Source organism: Pyrgilauda ruficollis, unplaced genomic scaffold (genome assembly GCF_017590135.1).
Source record: "Pyrgilauda ruficollis isolate IOZ18807 unplaced genomic scaffold, ASM1759013v1 scaffold3, whole genome shotgun sequence".
Classification (NCBI taxonomy): Eukaryota; Metazoa; Chordata; class Aves; order Passeriformes; family Passeridae; genus Pyrgilauda; species Pyrgilauda ruficollis.
The window spans coordinates 7,417,982-7,440,020 of record NW_024524377.1 but is presented as its reverse complement, the minus strand read 5'-3'; the positions used below and the strand labels follow the sequence as shown (position 1 = coordinate 7,440,020).

The 22,039-nt window shown below is 48.5% G+C and overlaps 2 protein-coding genes across 8 annotated transcripts in view; both read right to left on the bottom strand.

Moving 5' to 3' along the window:
* Window positions 1–12,055, bottom strand: part of HEG1 (heart development protein with EGF like domains 1) — a 51,968-nt gene extending 39,913 nt beyond the window's left edge. For 4 of the 7 annotated variants that reach the window (XM_041472722.1, XM_041472725.1, XM_041472724.1 and 1 more), the window contains exons 1-2: window positions 11,705–12,053; window positions 11,512–11,588 (exon numbers count right to left, since the gene is read on the bottom strand). In XM_041472722.1, coding sequence (XP_041328656.1) covers window positions 11,512–11,588; window positions 11,705–11,811 — 184 coding nt within the window. In that variant the 5' untranslated portion in view covers window positions 11,812–12,053. Of the gene's footprint in view, window positions 1–11,511; window positions 11,589–11,704 lie in introns of all 7 variants that reach the window. The other 3 variants (XM_041472728.1, XM_041472726.1, XM_041472723.1) reach the window with 3 other exon arrangements.
* Window positions 12,056–19,570: 7,515 nt separating this feature from the next.
* SLC12A8 (solute carrier family 12 member 8) overlaps window positions 19,571–22,039 on the bottom strand; it is a 47,173-nt gene continuing 44,704 nt past the window's right edge. Inside the window, exon 13 of the mRNA XM_041473396.1 lies at window positions 19,571–21,398. Within this exon, the coding sequence (XP_041329330.1) occupies window positions 21,233–21,398 (166 nt within the window). The 3' untranslated portion in view covers window positions 19,571–21,232. The remainder of the gene's footprint in view (window positions 21,399–22,039) is intronic.

Sequence of the window (22,039 nt, the reverse complement as noted above, 5' to 3'; positions counted from 1 at the left end):
AACTTCATTTCTAACGTGGCTCTTTCTCCAGACACAAATACTTCCAGAAACCTGGAATGTGTCTGCAACGTTTGCAGCTTGTGAAAATCTCACAGGGGTCAATATTTCCAGGGCAGCAAGTTCACTGTGCTGTGGGGAGGTTCACTGCCCTTTGCCTGTCAGCTGGGCACCACAATCCACTGGATGGCTTTCACCCCCCAGCAGCTGCCCACGCTCACTGAAACTGGCAATATAGGAACCCTTAATCCAGCAGGGCTGGGCTTGGTGATAAGGGGCTGAGCACTGCACAGACATGGGGCTTGGGCTCCCCTGTAAGGAAGGGTGCTAGAGGCTTAGAACCTGCAGGATGAAATTTTGCTGTCTGGAAAGTCTAATTTCCGGGCCAGAAGGGAGCATTAGCTCATTCTGTGTGACCTCATGATAACCAAAGCTGTTCCATGAAGCTTATTTACTCCCAATATAAGTTCAGTGACTTGTACTTGACTTAAATAGATCTTGCAGGGGAAAGAAGCACCCAAACTATTGGTATTTGCAATTACCTGGGTTTTTACTCAAAACCACAAGGACTATGGGCTGAAGCACAGATTTTTCTGCACAAAACCTCAATGCCTATCAAGAAGTGATGCCAGGCAGTACAAAGCAGATGTGTGGCAAAAGACATCTGCCCCAGGGGCTGAGGACTCAGCCTTTTGCAGACCCAGGTGAAAACAAGATTGTTTTCACATTCCACTCTGGAAACAAAACCCTGCTCCAAAGTGGTCTGAGCCCAGGACCTGCTTCCTACGCACAGGAAGGGGCAGTAAATACTGGGAAGATGGAGGAAGAAGTAGGGAAAGGGTGCTGCAATGCTGAGAGGTGAGGCTGGGAGCAGCCAGGGGCTGCCACGAGTCCCTGGGGGCCAAGCCATGCTGCTCACTGACGCAGGTGGGCTTTGGTCCAGGTGTCTTGACCAGAGCCTCACTCCAGCAATGCACTTAAGAAGAGCTCCCCAGGGAACTATTCCCCGTGCTTAACATTAAGCACATGCCAAAGAGCTTTGCTGGCTGGCAGTCACACCAGGGACGATGACCAGCCTGGGAATTGAGCAACTTCTCAAGGGCATTGTGGGGATGAGAAGGATAAGGAGCCCTCTTGGATGCAGGAAAATCAGACTGCCAAGTGGTAGGTGCCATTTGGTGACACGCAGACACAAGGCTCAGTGGATTCTTCCCTCCATGTAGACCAGCAAAATGCAACCCCCATCCCAGGGGAAAACTGAAGGTAGCCCAAGCCTGACACCCAGCTGAAGGTAGGATGCAGGGCATGATGTGATGGCAGCGGGAACCGTGGATGCTCCCGTGGCTCCTACCCTTCAGCAAGGGGCACTGAGACTTGTGAAGGGATGGAGAAAAAGGCAAACAGGCAAAAAAAATAAAGCAGCTTAAAGAGAAATGAATCCCCAGAAGAGATAAGGGCCCCCACCTCCCTTCCCCCATCGGCTGCGAAAGGATGATGATCTAAATCGCATTTCCTAGATGACACCGTGCCGATCTGCCGCCGGAAGCAGCGGTGGCAGCGCTCAGGATGGCGCCAGCCCTCCTTCTTCCAGGGGATGAGCCAGGTCTTTCCCCCTGGCACTGGCAGACTGGTCACCACTGACAAGCAGAGGAGCAGCACTGCCTGGGACAGCTGGGACAGAAGTCCCACCACCGTGCCACTGCCTCTGCAGCCACATGTTTCCTTTCCGAGAACAGGGGAAGGGATTTACCACTTCCAGTGCCTCTCTGCACATGTTTCAGGGAGGCTGAAAAATAGACACCTTCTTTGAACGTGGGCAGCAGTGGGAATGGGTGCTGGAGAAGGGCAGGGCTGGGCTGTCACACTCTGAGCTGTCACTGAGGGCTCAGAGGGAGTCGTGGTCAGATCACATCAACCTGACACAGGTCAGGTCCTACCTCGATGCATATGGGCATGGGGTGGTGAGCAAGGCAGCACAGAAGACTGAGAGGACAGAAATCTGTGCCCCAAACCCATCTGCCCACACACACACAGGTTACCCAGCACAGAGCCACCACACATCAACTGCCTTGGCACATCCATGTCACCACCAGCTTCAGTCTTAACCCAGGTGTGACACAGCTTATCTAACACCCTACAATCTCCAGGTGTACCAGCACTTTGCAGGACAGGATGATGAGAATCTCTGCACGCTGGGGACTGTCCTCAGAGCCACAAAATTGCTGTTATTCCTATTTCCCAATTTAAAAGCCTCCTGGTTCATTTAGCTTTTTCTTCCTGCATCATATTTGCTGCCTGTTCCTAAGAAGAGACCATCTTCATTATTTTCTGCATTCTCTGATTATGTTTCCTCCTAAGAAACATCCTTTCAAAGGGCCTTTATCTGCAGGGTTGGCTGACGGTCTAATACTGCATCCCCATTCTGCATTTGCTGAAAGAGCTGATAATGTCTTAAAAAGAATTAACATTTAGATGTTAGTCCTGTAACCAAATCTGAATCAAACAATGATGACTGTTCAAATGTCTAAAGCTACTCAGGGGTATTTTCATTTAAGCCCTACCAAGCTTGTACCAGGGATGAGGAGGTTTCTAAAGATGCCTTTGTGAGCACCAGCCACTGAAACACTTCTCCTTGTCCCTCCAGACACAGATACAATTATACCCAGCTCCAGCACAAAGATAAAGGCTGAATTACAAGAGCAGCATTATGCTCCACAATCAGGGTCCTTGATTCCAATTGACAAGGAGCTCAAATCATGCGCAGTTGGTCTGCAGATGCTTCCACTCCTGGAAATCATTCCCATCACGGCAGAGAAAGGAGTTCAATAGACAGGGTTACCTTTTGCATTTCCTCCCCAAATTGCTAAATTACCTTGTCAGTTTGTGAGATCTTACAAGTAATGCAGGGTCAAACCTGGCCAACACTTGTCTGGGATATTTCTTTGCAGAAGGTTTAACTACCAGCTGCTACAGTTTCCCTGATAAGGAAGTGTTTGCTTACCTATAGTGGCACGGATGTAGCAGGACAGTTATTCAGAGATGCAGTGAAACCCTTCTCATTTAAAAAAAAAGCAGTATATTTATCTACCATTCTGTGTGATCCCAGAAGATAGGGAGGAGATACATTGAGATCCCTTGGGAAATGTCTTGAGATCTCTTACAGACCTGCCTTTTGCTTTTATAGAGCACTCAAAACCAAAGCCAAATGAAAAACCCCTCAAATGTCCAAACTCCCACATCAACCCCCCAATTTATGCATACTCCAGAAAGTGCTGCTCTCCTCCCAAAACAGATCCTGACACCCTGGGTGGGTGGGCAGCAGAACCCTCCTCCTAGGCTATCGGAGAAGGTATCTTTTGGACAATATATTGAAGCCAAAGTTAGTGTGATTCATCCCTGCTTCAGCAAAGTTCACCAGAGCATGACGTTTCACATCAGTCCTCAGGGCTTAAGAGATTTTCCACAAGAGGAAGGGTGTTAACACCAGCATCCTAACAAGCAGTGACGTGAATAATTGTGCTCCATAGATCTAAATTCCTCTTGTCACTCCAGATGCAGAAGTGCCTTTTAGCATGCTCTTCAAGGAAAAAAGAGAGACCACCTTTGCTACCAGTAACCAAAGAAGCCTGTCCATCAGTCCAAAATGCCTGCACAGAGTTTTTTCCATGCTCTGGAGATTTCACAGGAATCTAAGAGTGGTTGTGGTAGCAGAAACTGCCACAGTGTCTGCCTGGTTATAGAGGCGAGAGGTCAGACTGATCCTGTAACAGCCTTCAAAACCTCTGCCATCACAGCGTGCTGAAAAATGCTGAGAAAAACGCCCTCAATGTTTGTGTGCAACTCGATGTCTTCTGGGAAATGCAGCCTGGGCTGTACCCCTGGGACAATAGATAACCCTGCTGCATTAACCCTTTGTGCACAGTCTGCATGCCTTTCTATCAAACCACCTAAAATTCCTCCTCACTCCTTTCCCACTGACTTCACCTCAGAGTTAAAAAGAAAAGGTCATTTTCTCCCAAACTTCAGTGGCAAGAGCCTTGTTGCCATCAAACCGCTGTGTAAAAGGTCCCTCAAACATCTCCATGTTTGCCTTGGCAAAAGAACTGCAAAGGTCATGGCTCTTCCAGAGGACTTTTTCCAAGGACCACATTGGAAGCCCAAGATGGGGTGTCCACACTGCAAGGCAAAGGGAAGGACCTGCAGCATTTGGTCACAGGGCAAGTGACATGATCACCCTCAGCCAGAACACAGTGAGAATGCTGCAGAAGCTGTTTTAAAAGTCCTCCCAGCTCCATGGCCATGCAGAGAGTGACAAGGCAGATGGAGCTTGTTTTTCCCAGTGGAGAGTCAATCCACCAAGGTCAAGGTGCTTGCACCGGGTATTCAAACAGCTGGACAGAGAACAACTGGGTTTGCCCTCGGCATTCCTGCTGTGCTCCCTCTCTTCCCCTAGCAAAGCAGGATGGTGCAGAGGGCTGCATTTCTCCTGCAGATGCAGTGGCAGAGCCCTGCCAAGCAGGGGTGTCTGAAAAAACCCTTCTGTCTGGACACAAAAGCTTCTGGAGACCAGCTTTGAGCTAGTGGTGTTTTTAAATAAACCCAGCCTGGGCTTCTTCTGTGACTCCTAGCTTTGCAGCTAATAGTTTCCAGGCTTTTTTATCTACCACCTCAACAGCCAGATGCTCCTTTTCTACCCCTCTAAGTGATTCTCCTGTAATGACAACTCCAGGAGTTGGGGTTTTAGGGAAAGAGAGCCAAATCTTAGGACGCTCTTGCCACAGATCCTGACTTTTGGCAGCAGTGCTCCCTCGCCCACAGCTGAGATGCTGACTGCAGCTTGGGAGATGCTTAAGTAACCAACTGCAAACCTATTTATCAAATGACTCCAAGCCAAGGGCACAGCAGATGCAAAAGCAGACATAACCCTCCTCAACAGCCCTGCCTGCACAGAGAAGAGGCAACTGAAATAGCTCCATCCAAAGCCACAGAGGGGTGGGGGAAGCAGCACGGGAGCAGCAACAGTCTGTAGGTTGTTACACCCTGTTTATGCATGTTGGGCACTTTTTAAATTATATTTTTATATCTCACACATTTCATACTGGTTTCTGAAGGGATGAAGCTCCTGGAACAGCTTTGTTTGTTCTTATGCATTAAAACAAATTAGCCTGGAAGGCAGAGACTTCCAACACGGTAAGTTCCTACAGGTTTTGTGAAGACCAGCACTTCAGTAGAGAAAGCTCCAGTGAGTGCCCAGTTTGGGGAGCTGCTGCCCCCAGACCAAGGGGGATCCCCACGGCTCGGTCCATGCCCTGGGCCTGGGACCTGCTCACACTCAGCAGCCACAGAGCCCAAGATAAGCCACAGCACACACTAATGCCACACATCCTGTGGCAAGCAGAAGAGAACAAACCACAGGCTTTTGAGCCTAGTGAGTGGAAACCTTGCATCATTTTACCTTCCTCCACCTGATCCCCATGCTCAGCCTGGCTCTGCCTGTCCCTTCTCCAAGTCTTCATGAACATGAGTGGCCATCACCCTCTCCAGCACCCAGATGAGACAAAAAACAAATTAAGGGATATAACCCAAGGCCCAAAAACATGTATTATATACCTACAGTACTCAGATCCTACAAGAGGTTCTCATTTTATATAGGAGCTGGTTCCTATCCCCTTTTTCCCCTGTTCTCTCCAGAGCACTTCAGTAAACCAGGTCTGACAGCAGCATTACTACAGCACAGGCAACAGCTACACTAACAGCTTGGAGGAGCTGAAGTTTACAGAGCTTCCTTTACTCAAGGGAACTGCATTTTTCTAAGATTATATTATTACTTGGGCTGGTTGCTCAGTAATGCAACATCATTTCCCTTTTGGGTGGGAAAATTCTCTCCTTGTCCTCAGATGTGAATGATTTCAGCCTGAAAGGATGAACGCAGACTCTGCATGAACTGTGCCCCTTGCTGAAGCAGCAGGATGTTATATATATAACAGCTGGGCATTAAAAAATATATGGTGACGGGTGCACACACATCAGCTGCATGTATGCAGAAAATGGTGAGAAAGAAGAGGTGCCAGATGTGACAAAACCATTTCCTTCTGAGAGGCACCCACAGACTTCACTCTTGCACCACGCCTGTGCTTGCAGCTCTCTTGCATCTCCTCTGGATGAATATCCCAGCAAATGAACCTCTCATATTTACAGAAACAGCAAATTACAACGCAAATGTTGCAAAAACTGCTCAAAGAAATAAAAATTTGAATTTGTAATCAGGTCTGCTGCCACTGAAAACTGGATTCTGCCTTCTGTGTTCAGCCATTCAGGAAAGAGAAAAAACCTATTGTATGACCTACATCTTCAACTGAATGTAAATAACAGGGCCAGTGGTTGTGGTATTCAGGCCTCATGACAAGCTAAAGAATATGGATTTTGTATTGAGCATTTTCAAGGGAATATTCTGAACTACCAGCCTTTGATTCACTTGGAGCACCTTCTGACACTCCAGCTGGTCAAACTGCCCCAGTGCTGCTTTGCACCATTTCAACAGCAGAGAGACACCAGAGCAGGTGCCAGGATCTGGCCCTGCCTCTTTCCAGAGGAGCTCTGTGCACATCTGAGAGGATCAGCCCAGTGCTGTTTGTCTGCCTAGAAATATCCTGACACCCTCAGACTCCTCACCCCTCCATACCAGAGAAACCCTTCTGAAACTATATGAGGAAGGAAAGCCAGAATCCAAAGGGTTTTGGGAATCCAAACTGACTATCTACAATCTATCCAGCTCCAGACTATTTCTCTGGGGGTATTTCAGGGGTTGCAGCCCTGCCTGGAGCATCCAGGTGGCTGGAATGGCACAGACAGTGGCAGAAGGACAGTATTTCTGTGCTGCAAAAAGACAGCAGGCTCAGCCACAGCTGAACCTTGCCACGCTGTAGCTATCCTTATTTTGGAAATGGCACACAGCTCCCATGGATGGGGAACCCACAGTGGCACCAGGAGGTTCCTCTGGCAGCAGCTCCAGAAGTGCTGCGGACGTTGGTGCTGCCTTAATCTCTGCATCACAGCACTGAAACACTGTCGCTGTACTGACAGGTTTTATTGGCTTGATTAGCTTGTTATTTGAAATAGCTCTGTATTCTGCTGGGGTTATTTTGTTAGCATGGATGAATGCTTCATTAAAACCAACTCAACCAGACTGATGCTACAAAGTTTCATGTTTTACATTTCGGGTGAACAGCTACGGTCAGCAGCATCCATTCATTTTCACTATGACCACCAAAACTAACAGCCTTTCTAGCCTGGCATCATAACCCCTTTGGTAAATGAGCAAAATCCTCTGCCACCTCTGAGAGATGTGATGGTGACGGAGACAGTCTCAGCAGCTCTGACATGCTCCCTGCAGATGAGCAGGATGGGGAGAATGGAGGGAGGGTGGAGCACACACAGCAGCTTCAGAGTTCAGTCATGGAGTTTCTGACTGGCAGCCCAAAAATTGGTGTCTGTAAGAGCAGGTGAAGAAAACAAGTTTCTCCAGAAACTCCACACTCCTCTAAACAGATCAGTACCTGCAACTTCTGATACTGAAAAGAATATTTGCTAAGGAATGTACCCACACACCAGCAAGGCTGGCACCAGCCCCTGCAAACGTGGCAGCAACAGCCTATCTCCCTCGTCCCCCCATCCACGAGAAAAACACGAAGGAAGTTAAATTACCCCTCTAAAATTGTGGTGGTGCTGGAGCAGAACACGCTGCCAACAGCTGCTGAATGGGCACAGGCTGGCACTGGTGGTTTGGGACTGGGAAATCAGAGTTTGTGATGGGGAGCCCAGTAGTGGGCAGCTCTCCCCTTTCCCACTGCCTGCTCCCATCTCCACACGCGGTCACTGTGCACAGCAGTGTCAATCAATACTCATCACTGTGTGCTCCCTGCCAGCCAGGTCACACAGTTATCCCTCAGACTACTCATTTAGCACTTAAATACCACATCAAGCGCTTCCACAAATTGATGTGAACCCAGCTGCTCAGTGGATGACCCCTGCTACCTTCCAGGGCTTGACATGGGGAACAGGCAGGAAAGCTGATCTCCAATCTCCCTCTGTTTCTGAAATGCCTTTTCTTCCTTCTCTCTTCTTTTTTGCTTTACATTATGTACCCCAAAGGAGCAGAGCTAAATCCATACAACCCAGGGGAGTTCATGTTCACAGCCCACCAACCAAATCCACTTAGAGCTCACAGAGGAGCAGCAAAGATGCCTGAGACAGGAAAACCCTGCAGCCTTTTGATAGCGACGCAGAGGCACAGGAGGCAATCCTTCCTTGTCCCTGCACCACAGGGGGAGGAAGCATCCTTCCTGCACCACCCACAGTCACCTGAAACTGCATCGAAGCTAGAGAGCAGCATCTTACACCTCTCTGCATCACTGTGGCTGCAGGGAGAGCTGGGCTTCTGCCCCCAGGAGCCACAAAATACGTACTGCAAAATGTGAGGCAGGTTTGGGTTTGGAGGCAACACCATATCTTTGTGCAAACAAACATCCTCAGCATCTTCTTTCCTCACTCCTAACTTTGCTTCTTCCTCACACAGAAAGTTTCACACAGAAAGTTAAAAATACACATAAATAAATACAGACTGTTTACCCCTTCTAACAGTTTTGGAAAGTTTCTCCCAGCAGCCAGCCTAAACTTCTGCTGCAAAAGCTGGTTCCTTCTCAGGCAATTTCACACCTCATTGCCAGGGCTCCCACCAGGGAAGCCACATAGAAAGGTGGCACCTGCCATGGGAGAGAGGGAGCAGGGACAGAAGGACAGACACAGATGGCAGAAAAGCCCATTGCCAGCGGCTCCGTGCTGTGCTGGACACCGTGGCAGGGCACCTGTGTGGGTAGAAGTAGCAGGAAAAGAGACATGGCAGGAACAGGGAGACCCCAGCCATAGTGACTTTGTCAGGGGCTCAGTGTTACCTCTGCTGTCCCTGTGGTGTCACTGGAATTATTCCCATTTCACAGACGGGAAACCTGAAATACCGAGAGCTGCAGGACAGAGCTTGTACCAAACGCTGTCCTGACCCAGGCTGGGGGCAGACAGTGCCCTTCAGCTCACTCAGTGCCCGTGCGAAGTAGCTGCCAGAAGAGATTTCATGGAGGGGTTTGATAATGCTTTAACTTTACTGTCACCAGCTTTCTTGCTTCCTACTTCACCTATATTTTTTTTTTCTTGTGTTACTCTCCTTGGGCTCAGACCGCATTATAAACACGGGCTAAAGCCATCTGTCCTCATGTCTCAGCAGACAAGCCCACAGAGGGTCTGGCAGGGAGGGTGGCAGATGCAGGCTGAGGCACAGGCTCAGGAAGGCAGTGAGGCTGCGAGGGCAGCCCTGCTCCCGCCCTGATCCCTTGCCCCACGCTTTGTAAGAGACTCAAAAGCCCCATTTCTACACCCACCGCCTCACCACCTGCTCACTAAGCCCTGCCTGAGAAAGGGCTTTTGCCACCCAGCCCCAGACTGTTGCAAAGGGAGATGTAATCTTCATTTCCTGGTAGTGCCAGGGTGATGGGTTCACAAGAAATGGCCCTCCCACTCCAAGCAAGTCTTTTCCAAGGTGGGAAATGCCTCCGAGGGGCAGGAGCAGTGGTGACACAAACAGGGATTGCTGAGGAATCTGCAGCTCAAGCTGAGGGTGATTCAGGAGATCCCCCAACCTGCTCCTGTAGCAGCAGACAATTCCCTTGACTGACAGGCATAGAGCTGGAGCTAACAGCGAGTGAATCGCAGCTGTCAGGACCCAGTGTAATTCATGACGCCGTTTGCTGGGGAGCGAGCTACTGCTGGGCTATTTATCACTCCTTCACTGCGTGCCCTGCTCCTTCTGGCTGTGGCTGACATAATTCACAAGCACCTGTAGCTGCTGAGCACCGGCTGCACCGTGCAAAACCTTCACCCCCGAGCCGGCCAGCCAGGCACTGGTGGCCTGACAAATGGCTTTTCCAGCATGTGGACAGATAGTTCGAGCTTTTCAGACTCTTAACAAAGGAAATGCATTCCTCTACTGACTCTCAGGAGTCATCAAGGTCACAGGAAAAGATGCCAGACTGAAAGCTGAGATGAAATTAAATATTTTTTTTCTGTCCAGTGAGGAATCTGCACAGCTTTCATCAAATAATAGGTGAGCAGTTTGCTGGCGAGTTGCAGATTTTATCTTCACAAGGTTGGTAGCAGGTAAAACAGCATTATTCTCTCCCAGTTTGGAGAGCAAACTGATACTTGGAGTGGCACAAAGAAGTAGCTGAGCTGGGAACAGACCCAAATCTCCTTCATTTCCATGCAGTATCCTAGTCACAAAGCTCCTCTCACAAGCACTGCTAGTTAGGAGCTTTCTAATCCACTGCAGGCTACATTCCAGCTGATATCCCTAGCTATACATTGGTCTAGTGTGGATACATCCTACAAAGGCATGCCTTGGGTTTGTGAAGAAAATGAAAAGGTTATAAATGTACTTTGTCACATTTCCTGAAATTTTACAGCTCCACGCAACTAAACCCCAAGTTCCAAAGCACAATATTCTCTCCACATCAGAAATTAAAAGATAAAATTTGACAGTCCAACTCAGGCAGGCAATGAATCCTAAAACCCACTTAAAACCTACGCAGGATTAATTTGACATATTGGATTCCTTATACCACCTGCAGACACTCAATGCTTTCCAAACTCATTGAGAATTAGTCATCCTTAGAGCTATGCGCCTTCTTTGGTGAGAAAGTGAGCCAGTTTACTGAATGACACTTGAAACATCCCTGCTCGTTCTGGGAAAAATAAGATTTATCCTGTGCTGAAACCAAATTCAGCACAATCCGTAAAGCACGAAACTAGGCATTGCTTGTGATAATAGCACTGTAGATGTGGCATCCAAGGAAAAATTTTACTTTATACGTGACTAATCTGACAGTCTGTAGGCGACGTAGAAAAAGAGGGTATTTATAGAGAGCTGATAGCATCTGTCCCCACACCTGATAGGGGTCAGTACCTAAGGTGAGATGAGAGCATTTCTGGAAACAAGCAGGAGGCAACCCAGACCCTGAAGACCACCTACAGGAGTCCCCCGTTTCTCACCTGCATGGGTAGACACACGTGGACAGTCAGTACTCCTGGTGCCCCCCAAAACCTTTCTCAAGTTCCTCGGTGAAGTTTCCACCGCTCGCCTTCCAGCCAGTCCACACAGCTACAACGTGTTTACACTTTCCCACCCACCACTCCCATCCCAAACCTTCACCCACTGAAGCAGCTGCCTGTAGCACGATGAGCAAGGTTAAAAAGGAAAAGGAATTGGGGGGGTAGAGTGTTACACTCCTCATCTGAATCTGGGCGCTGTCGGGATGCCCAGCAGCCCACAGTCGCGATGCTGCGCGGAGAGCGCGGGGTCCCACGCCACGAGAGACCCGCCCGGTGCGGACCCCGCGCACTCTCCGAGCGCTGCCGGGACGAAATCCCGTCCCTGCCCTTCTCCCCATGCCCACCCCGGGCACTCACCCGGGCTGCCGGCGTGTCCCGCGGCGGGAAGCGAGGAAGGGCGGCCGAGACGGCTTCGGGACGGAGGAGGAGGAGGGCCCCTCCCGCCCCGCGCAGCCGTCGGGCCGCCCGCCCCCTCAGCCGGCTGCCTGCGGCATCGCTAGGAGTACTATAAGGGCGGCCGAGACGGCTTCGGGACGGAGGAGGAGGAGGGGGAGGTGGAGGAAGACGCCGTGGGGAAGCGAGGGGCAGCGACCCGGCCGGTGGGACCGGGACCAGCCCCAAGCCCAGCAGCAGCAGCAGGGTGCAGGCTGCCGGCATGGCGCTGGGGGTGGATGGAAGGGGAGCCGGGGGGGGGCAGGGGGGTGGTTGTTCACATACCCGGAGCGGGGCAATGAATAACCACGTAAATAGCGATTTTTAATGAAATCCCCGTGCCCCCCCCTCGGGGCGGCGCCTTAAAAGTGCGGGGTGCCCATAGCGGAGGGGGTGAGGGGGGGGCCCGGCCAGCAGCGGCGGCAGCCTGCGGCCAAGTGCCGGCGCCCGAAAGTAAAAGGGCAGGCGGCAGAGGCTCCTCCTCGAGCCTGACATCACCCAGCCGCGGCTCGGCTCGGCTCGGCATGGCCCGACTCCCCACGGCCCCAACAACAACAACGCTTCTTTCTACTTCTACTTTATTTTTCCTGCTGCATCTCCCAGCCGCGCCGGGCGAGCACAACCCCCCTGCCCACGGCCCCGGCGGTGCCGGAGCTGCCCCGGTTCGGTTCCGCGCTTCGTGCGGGCAGCGCACCCGGGGCACGGCCGCCCCCGCTACGGCAGGGTCACCCCTGCCGCACTGCACAGCCCCGAACTTAATCCCATCGAACTCGAGTCCTTGATGAGTTACTTCAGCTTTTTTCTTGGTTATGAAGCTGGCTCCCTTTTGAACGCCAGCAGCAGCGTTTGAGGGTACAGTTTCTGGCAGTGGTGAATTTCCCAGGCCGGGCTGTACGGGAGGCAAAGGATTTCCCTTCATTGTTCTGAAATTCCCCTTCATAATTTCATGCTCCTAGTTCTGGGAGAGAGCATGCCGCAGAGCAGTGGGTTGAGCTTTGCCGGCATCCCGATGTGCCAGGTTTAGGCTCCCCCTGAGCTCTCCTCTCCGGGGAGCACAAACCTGGCCAACCTTTGCCCTCGAGCTGCTCCTGGGACTTTTCCCTCGAGCTGCTTCAGAATCAGAATTAATTTCCACAAGCCAAGCAGAACCCGACCTTCCGAAGGGGAGGGTGGCTGGTGACAACTCACCGTGTCCGGACGGCTGCAGCCTGGAACAAAGCCGGGGTCTGGTCCCCAGCCCCCCGATGCCTGGTTTGATCCTCACCAAAAGCAGAAGTCGGTGGCTGACGTACACAAACTCTCCTGGAAGCCTCTTTCCACCCGAGAGGTGGCACTGATGAGCCCACACCAGCACTCTAAGGGCTTTACCCCGACAGGGCTCGCTCTCCTCTGCCCCTGGGCTTTTCTCTCCACATGCGAATGCTTTTTCCCGCACCTTCCCACACCACTTCACCATGAAGCACACTCAGAAATCCTCATTCTGGTACTGGCATAATCACGGATGAAAGCCCTGGGAAAGGCCACCTCTGAGGCACCCCTCTATCAATCCATGCTCTACTCTACTCCCTACAGCTTTTGCCATCTTCTTGCTTCAAATTTGCCTAAACCCAAGGAACAAGTCAAGCTGGTCAGTTTTGGGCATGAAGTACAAACCAATCATGATTATGCTTTAGTCATGCAAGTAAGCATCCCAGTCCTGACAAATGGAGTGACCCAGAAGCCACAGGCACCACGGTGCCAGATCTACAGAGGACATTTTTAGTCTTCTTCATTCTGTAGCCAGGTATTTACACATTCTGTATGGAATGGTTGTGCAAAACAAAGCTTCTGTCTTCATAGGACAGAGAGACCAATACACAGCTAAAGTTCAGGGGAAGAACTATGAAGTATTTTGATACTTTGGGAGATGCCACAGGTAGTGCAATGCAGCAGCTCAAACACTTGGGGATATCTTTATACATGAAATGCACGACTCCACACTACCAATTCCTAAGGCAGTAAGTAATAAATATGGTTCTTTAGAAAGTTTTGTTAGTCCTTGGAAACTCTAAGGGCTTTACCCCGACAGGGCTCGCTCTCCTCTGCCCCTGGGCTTTTCTCTCCACATGCGAATGCTTTTTCCCGCACCTTCCCACACCACTTCACCATGAAGCACACTCAGAAATCCTCATTCTGGTACTGGCATAATCACGGATGAAAGCCCTGGGAAAGGCCACCTCTGAGGCACCCCTCTATCAATCCATGCTCTACTCTACTCCCTACAGCTTTTGCCATCTTCTTGCTTCAAATTTGCCTAAACCCAAGGAACAAGTCAAGCTGGTCAGTTTTGGGCATGAAGTACAAACCAATCATGATTATGCTTTAGTCACGCAAGTAAGCATCCCAGTCCTGGCAAATGGAGTGACTCAGAAGCCACAGGCAACACCACAGTGCCAGATCTACAGAGGACGTTTTTAGTCTTCTTCATTCTGTAGCCAGGTATTTACACATTCTGTATGGAATGGTTGTGCAAAACAAAGCTTCTGTCTTCATAGGACAGAGAGACCAATACACAGCTAAAGCTCAGGGGAAGAACTATGAAGTATTTTGATACTTTGGGAGACAGCACAGGTAGTGCAATGCAGCAGCTCAAACACTTGGGGATATCTTTATACATGAAATGCACGACTCCACACTACCAATTCCTAAGGCAGTAAGTAATAAATATGGTTCTTTAGAAAGTTTTGTTAGTCCTTGGAAAGAAAGACTTGCCAACCAGCAAATCTGACACTTTAAACTGTGCAATACAGATAAGGCAACTGAAGAAGAAACTTCTCTGAGGCCAAGGATGCACCCTCAGGGCTCCAGGGGCCAAATGAAAGCCAAACTTTGCCCTGACATGAAATGGATGCTCTCCTGTCCACTCACTCTCAAGCCTGAGGGCCCTAATACCGAGTCTAGAGCTCATTCCCTTTCCCCCACCTTTTCCAAGAGACTTCCCTAACATCTAAGCCACACAGCAGCTCCCCACTCTTACTGCATCCTTCCAAGCTGTAAATCCAACAAGCAGGAAGCACAGTATCAAATGCTTTTCCAAAAGGGTCTCAATAAATTCTTCCTACTGTTTCACTCCACAGGCCCATGGAGAGCCACAGCAGACACGGGCAAATGCAAGACAAGCACTTGTGCAGGAACAGTCCATGCCGGTGTGGAATGGCTCTGTCTCACCCTGCCCCCGTGGTGCCCCCATAGCACGGCCCAGCCTGCAGTGCCACTAGCTAGGGAAGCAGGGAAGGCTGAATTAACCCCCTCTGGGTGTGGGGGAAAGGGGTAGCTGGTGTCCTCCCAAAATCTGCCATTAAACCTGCCTGACCTGCTGCATTTCTGAGTCACACAGGGCACTTGTGACCACAACAGGGTGACCGTGAGGGCTGTGTGCCAGGGTGCAGAGCCAGCAGCAGGAAACGCTGGCCAGAGGGCCCCGTGCTGCCCTTGGATGAGCCACATCCTGGCAGAGCTTAGTAAAGGTGGGACAGGAATGCCACTGCAGCCTCTGAAGCCCATGGCAGTGGTGAGCTGCCTTCACCAGCCCCAGCAAAGGCCCCACGGGTGTGAACCCGTGAGCCTAAACCAGTACTCACCATCAGAAAATAATCTCTCTGCTCTCTCCATCATGGTTCCACAAGCAGCATATTATTTACAAGCACCTGGAAAGGAAACACCGATATTCAAGCAGTTTCAGACTTCCTAAATGCAGTCCCTTCCCCCACAGGTGTCTGATTTGTCAAGGTTTAGTGTCTGTAAATTTAAAGCTACTGTGTTTTCCTGCCATCTAATTTTTTATTCCTACTTCAAGGTTTTGTAAGGAATATCGCTGCATTGAAGGAGTCAATTTATGACTGATATTTTTGAGCTCCAGTTTCAACAACCACATGAAAACAACAGAGAAAAAAACCCCTCACTTTGTTGATTTTTGTTCAAAAAGTACTCTTTTACCCTTTGGAGCTGCAGAGGGCAGTGTGGAGGGGATATCAGCCCTGCCACCCATGTGATGAGTTTGACACCCTCCTTGGGGCTGGGAAAGAAGCTTCAGTGGTGGGAGAAGGAAGAACTGCAGCAGGATGAAGGTGGCTGTGTGGAGCACAAGCACTCAGTGAAGGCCACGAGCACTTAACCACATGAAAACAACAGAGAAAAAAAAAACCTCACTTTGCTGGTTTTTATTCAAAAAATACTCTTTTATCCTTTGGAGCTGCAGAGGGCAGTGTGGAGGGGATATCAGCCCTGCCACCCATGTGATGAGTTTGACACCCTCCTTGGGGCTGGGAAAGAAGCTTCAGTGGTGGGAGAAGGAAGAACTGCAGCAGGATGAAGGTGGCTGTGTGGAGCACAAGCACTCAGTGAAGGCTTTTCCCCATGTGCTGCTGGAGTTGTTTATCCCCATGGCACAACTGCACACTCTGCTGCTGCATCCTGCTGATGCTGCTTCCAGGGCAGCTCCAGGCTGAGGGCTGCTCCCCACCCTCCTTGTAATAGGAGATTTAAATGCATGAAATCATGGCTGAGGAGCCAGATGGGGCAGGCAAAGCCTGATGTCGAGTGATGCCACAGCATCCTCCTGAAAGAGGCTGTGACCTCAAACGCCTCCCCAAATTATGTACAGAACACATTTAACACTTCCATCAGAAAGCAAGCAGCACATTCCACACACAGAAAAGGAGTTCAAACAAATAAACAAACAACCTCATCAACACAGGAAACCTCTAACAAAGCTATATATAAAACATGATTGATATTGATTAATTGAAACCTGCCCATTACCTTGTTTTGGGGGAGGAACAACAGAGTGTGTTTTTATTTCACCTTGGTTTCCATTTTCCAGATTGAGGGGCTAGAGACACAAGAAAAAAATTGCTGGTGTCTACATTGTTTTGGTCTGAAATCACTAAAAACCATGAGAGTCTCTGCAGAAGAGGCATCTCTGCAGCATTTTGGGAGGATTACAGTGACCAGTCCCTTCCCTCTGGTTCCATAGGAGCCTTTCACGGCACAGCCGATGTCATGAAACTCCTGCAGCTCCCTTGAAACTCATCCCAGATCTGTCCAAATCTTGGATCAGGCTCATAAACCTCAGACAAGTTTTAAGCTGATGATGAATTAAGGTACAAAGTGAATATTTTCTCCTCCTGGAATTTGTTATTAAAAGCCCTGAGTTTCCAAAGTGGACAAATAGTTCCTAACTGAGTAATTAATTTCCTTCGCATCTCCTCTTGATGCCACAAGCCATCCATTAATGGATACCAATCATCCAAAAGGCACTTAATACGTGACCATTATTCTTGAAATTTTGGGGGTGGTGGTATTTTATTGATTTATTTTAACAAAAACTGCTCGTTCCGGGTATTTGACATTTGGAGGTCAGGATGGATACGGGTCTTGTGATCCCTCTTCATCCCTCACAGAAAAATGCACAACTTGAAATGATACTGCATTTTGAATCCTGTCACTGGAAAAAAAAATCCCATATTTTCTGAGGGGAAAAAAATAAATCAGCCATCCAAATATATCTGAGAAGAAGCAATTCTAAATTTCTTATTTATTTCTTTCAGGACCTTTTTCAGCCAGCTCTGGTTTGGAGCACACCCAGACATTCTGGAGCTGAGCTAAACACTTCAGAGCAGTGCCCTGGAAAGAAGCCCCAAGTGAAATTTAGAAGGGACACTTGGATCCAATAAAGTTACAGGTGTGCTCCTCTATCACTAAGTTTCTGGGAGCACCCAAGGTTCTGTTTCCTCTTGCATAAGGAGGGCAAATCCCAGGTATTGGGGGATATGAGCATAAAAATCGTGTGAAAAAAGCCATGAAGAGCAGAAGGCAGAGAGGAAAGGAGCCTCTCCTGTGCCGTATGGGCTTTAAAGTGATTTATTTTTAGCCTGCAGTTTGCTGCTAGAGCCTCTCATCCGTAGCTTTTGAGGCTGTTACCGCTGAGGTCTCACCTTGTCTTAGGTTTAAGGGATGCTGTGCCAAATCTGGGTTGCAGCAAGACACCACTGCAGAACATAACAAGTGCGTTATATTCCACTTTCATACAGAGCTAACAAATTTATAGGTTGTCTACAAAATCTCCTCTCTTTTATCCCTGTAATTACATTCTCTAAAATTCACCAAGCAAGGGCAATAATTCAAATAACTTCCATTTCCCATTAACCTAAATGTTAATCCTAGGCTGGCTCTTGTGCTTCAGCCAATCTCTTCTGACCTTGCCGGTGTAAGTATGATGCTGTTTAAGAAACTCTACCTGTCTGAATCTAAATCTGAGCCACATGGGCGAGAGCAAAGCACCTCATAAGGCACAGAAAGCCCCCTGTGCCTTAATTCAGCCATGCACACAAGCATCATTTCATATTGTCACCCTTCTTCGCTGCTTCAACGCTGTGGTCACAACTATCTGCTGTGAAGAAGTGACCGTGGCAGGTGTGTGATATTTTGACCACCATACACAGCAATGACCACTGAAGGAAACTCAAGGCTGAACAAGAGAAGCCAAGAGGAGAGTGAAAAAAAAGACAAGTTTGAGCTAAGGTATGGATTTAATGAGCTTGATTCTCCCTGTGCAGACTCCTAATGGGACACAGATCCAGGTGGATGACAATTTATACCAACTGAGAAACTGTCTCTTAATGCCAATATCACAACAAAACTTCACTTTTCTTCTGCCCATTCTTAGTCCTGACTGTTTGTGCTGGAAGTTTTTTGAGGCATAAAATTCCAATTTCTGGACCTGCTTAGTGCTAAGAGATCATAAATGCAGCATGAGCTTCCAGGCAGTACTGCAAGGCAAGTAATAAAATATTTATCCCCACCCGCCTTCTGTGCTTGTATGCTCTGCAAAGGAAACCATCAAAAGTAGAGCCACCAATTTACAGCTGGAGCCTTCAAAGGGATCCAAACTGTGTGCCATGTCCACATCTCTCTCAAGAAAAAATGTTTTCACACCTTGACCCATTGCAGAACATTTTCATTTCTTGCATAATAAATAATAATAATAATAACAATAATAATAATAATATCAAATTTCAAACCAAAACGAAAATAATTATAGATTATAAAAGAGCTCACATGGCTTTAGAAACAGTAAGGTGTTTCCATAATTGCATTAGCCAAGCTGCAACCTTGATATACAACAAGGTACCTGATGCTCAGAGCTGGGCCCCAAACTCACCTTCAGGGAACCTGAAGCTTCATGAAATCCCCAGCATGTGGAAGCTCAGCTGGGCTCTCAGGGGATGAAAGAAGCACATTTCCTCTCACAGGAGCAGTCCCCACCTACATTTCTTCCCTTCAGCCACTAAATGTGAAGATGCTAAATTCCTGCCCACCTAATTTCACCCATTTTTTTTAGAGTGCTACCAAAGCTACAACCATTTTTGAAGTGACACTATGATCTTTAGCTGTACAACTGCTTGCTTTCCTTCTTTCCTGCTGGAAAAGTTTCCTTGATGTGCAAAGCCCTGCGTTCCTGTAGTGTCTCATGGGTCTCCAATGCTACCCAGACTGCAGGTGCTAAAACAAGGCTTCTTGCCACTCTTACCATTAACTGCACCAGAGCTGATGCTCCAGGGAAGATCATGGAAGGTTGTTGTACTCTTAACCTGAAATGCAGCAAGGATTGTGTGATGCATTTCTCCCTGCAGCTCCAAGGGAAGGAGCAGGTGCCTGTGCTTACCAGGTGATGGAAGGAGCTGCTTCCTGCTGTGGTGGTGGAGGTGAAGGAGGTGGTAGAGTTTCTCCAGCAGCAGCAAGTGGAGGCAAACCAAATTATCTGGCTTCAACCAGTGCAACTCCTCAGTGAGCGAGATGCACAGGCAAGGACCTTCCCCACCCTCCCTCTCTGGATCTCCTAACTCATGGCTTATTTTAAGAAGGGAATTAAATTGTTTAGTAGCCAACAAAGAAGTTACCTAGGAATTTCTGCCTATTAATCTCTTCATGCCATGCTCTGGGTTTGGTTTTTTTTTTTTCAAGCTACAGAGAAATGTGGAGCTGAGCAATCCTTGACTTGGGAGGAAAGGGACCACACGTGACTGGACTTTGTGAAATACGAGATTTTACAGTAATGGCATTATGGTCAGGTATGAAACTGCAACACAGCACCAAGCAGCTTGCCAGCAATCAGGCAGCAGCAAGGAGTGTTTGAAGTTTGCACAACAGGGGTATCTGCCAAGGTTAAGGATGCTACAAGCACAGGGAGGGCTCTCTGGAGCCACTGGCCCCAGGAGAATCTTCAATATGGGCCCAAAATCCACACAGCAGATTCAGAGTCTTTGGAAACCAACAGCAAGAGGCAGGCAGGAAGGAATCCTGGAAAGGTGTTTCCAACACTGAGTGACTGATTTGAGGTGGGTCAGAGGAGGTCACACAAACACAACTTTCCTCTTGCCTCTATTGAGATAATTAAAGTTAAAAGCACCTAGTCAAAGACCTGCAACCTTGAAAAACAAATACACTTTCTGCAGTGCGCCAAGGTGGCTCTTTTCTCCATGTCAGCAGAAAGCCTCCTGTGCCTCCCTCTGTAAGGAAAAGGAAAGAGCCAAAGCTGCAGCTGGCCAGGCCATGGGATGGGACCCCCCCACCCCCCAGCAACACCAGGGCACTTCTCTGGCAAGCGGAACGGTGCTGAAAGGCATTGAGAGTGCCCACAGAATGGATGGAGAGGAGTTCCAGGTGTTTCAGGCTTTTATTGCACAGAAGGAGAAATAAATAATCTAAAGGCTGAAATTATCAGAGATGAAACAAAGTGAAAGGCAGTGATTTCCCCCTCCTCATAATGTCAGAACTGATGTGTGGTGCTGGGGGTAAACTTACTTTGCTAAAGCAATTCTGAACCAACTATCCCTTCAGCCAGGAGATGCTCTAAGTGGGCCTAACTATTTCACCAGGTCTCAGCTCTCACATCAGAAAGGATGTGGGAAATAACTATGAACAGCTTCTAAGACATAATTTCACAGTTTTACAGAAGAGGTCATTATCCTGCATTACTGCATTTAAATGTGCGATTTCAGTTGTGAATATACTTAATAATCTTCTCGGACTTGCCACTGATTCTGGCCTATTGTCTAATGCCTTAAAATACTTTCTAAGACCTTGGTAATTGAAATGCTGAGGTAGAAAATGACTGTATTGCAAGCAGGGAAATTCATGCCTAGAGGAGAAGTGAATTGACCTGGAAGGTCGCATTCATCCGTGGCACAGCTGGGAGTGGGGCACTGGCTCCTGCTGTCAACGTCACTGCTCCCAGGCAGAGTGTCCCCAGTCACCCAGAGGACATCTGAAATGGGGTGTTGTAAGCTTTTAGAGCAGGAACCGTTTTTAGAACTCAATAGGGCTTATAATTGAATTCCTTAAAAGGGTTATACTGTCTTCAGTAACTCATCACTTCCCTGGACTGGCCCTTTCATTTCCATTTTCTCCCCTCAGTTTGGGTAAGGTTTGAAGCCCAGCAATGCTGTAGTTTGCATAAACAAACAAGCCTCAAATACATAAATAGCTATTCACATCCTTTGTGCGTACATTCAAGTATTTCAAAAGGCACCCGTGGCAGCCATTAGCACTTCTAAATGCTTTTTGAAGTAATGGATTGATTTTTGTGTGTGTGTGTGCGGGTCCTTCACTGGAACTGGCTCCCAAATTCCTCCCTGCTGATGAGGGAGGACTGGTGGTAGCGGTCCCGTGAGGCGAAGTCTGCGTTCTCCTCGGTGAGCTGCCTGGTCTCCATGCCAACTGTTGCAAAGGATGGTGTCACCACGATCTGCTCCTTGGGAGTGGGCCTTCTCCTGCAAACAGAGAAGCAGAGGTGCCTGCATCACCCCTTGTTTGTTGTCCCTTTCCAGCCGTGCTCTCGGCTGTGCCAACAAGGCAGGGTGATTCCAAAAGAGGCTAAATCCTGCTCGGTGCCCCTTGGAGGCACAGAGTTAACCCGAGAGCATTTTTCTTAGAAGGCACAAAAAAAAAAATGTTCTCCCTTTCCCCAAGTATACACTGCAAAATAAACATTTTTGTAACAAATGGGTTTCCTCTTTGGATATTGGCTATGTCAGCACCTTCCACACCAAGCAAGAGAAGAAGGAGGACAAACCATTTCTAATGAAAAATATCCTTTTTATGGTTTCTTAAGCAATAAAAAAAAATTTAATAATTTTTGTAAATTGTATATAAAACAGGAGATTTTCCTGCAATCTCTTATCCCAGAAGCTGATTTTAAGAAAACATTATTGGCATTTTTAAATCAAAACTGTAAGACAAATATAGCACTAAGACCTCACCAAGCACCTAAGAGCCTTAGAGGTGTCAAGAACCCTTGGCTACCTCCAACTCCCTTACAGTTTAATGAGATTTATTATTTTTCTCCAATTCATTAAAATATCTTGACTGGATTTCAGGAAAACAGGGCTCATAAAAAACTTATAAATTACTT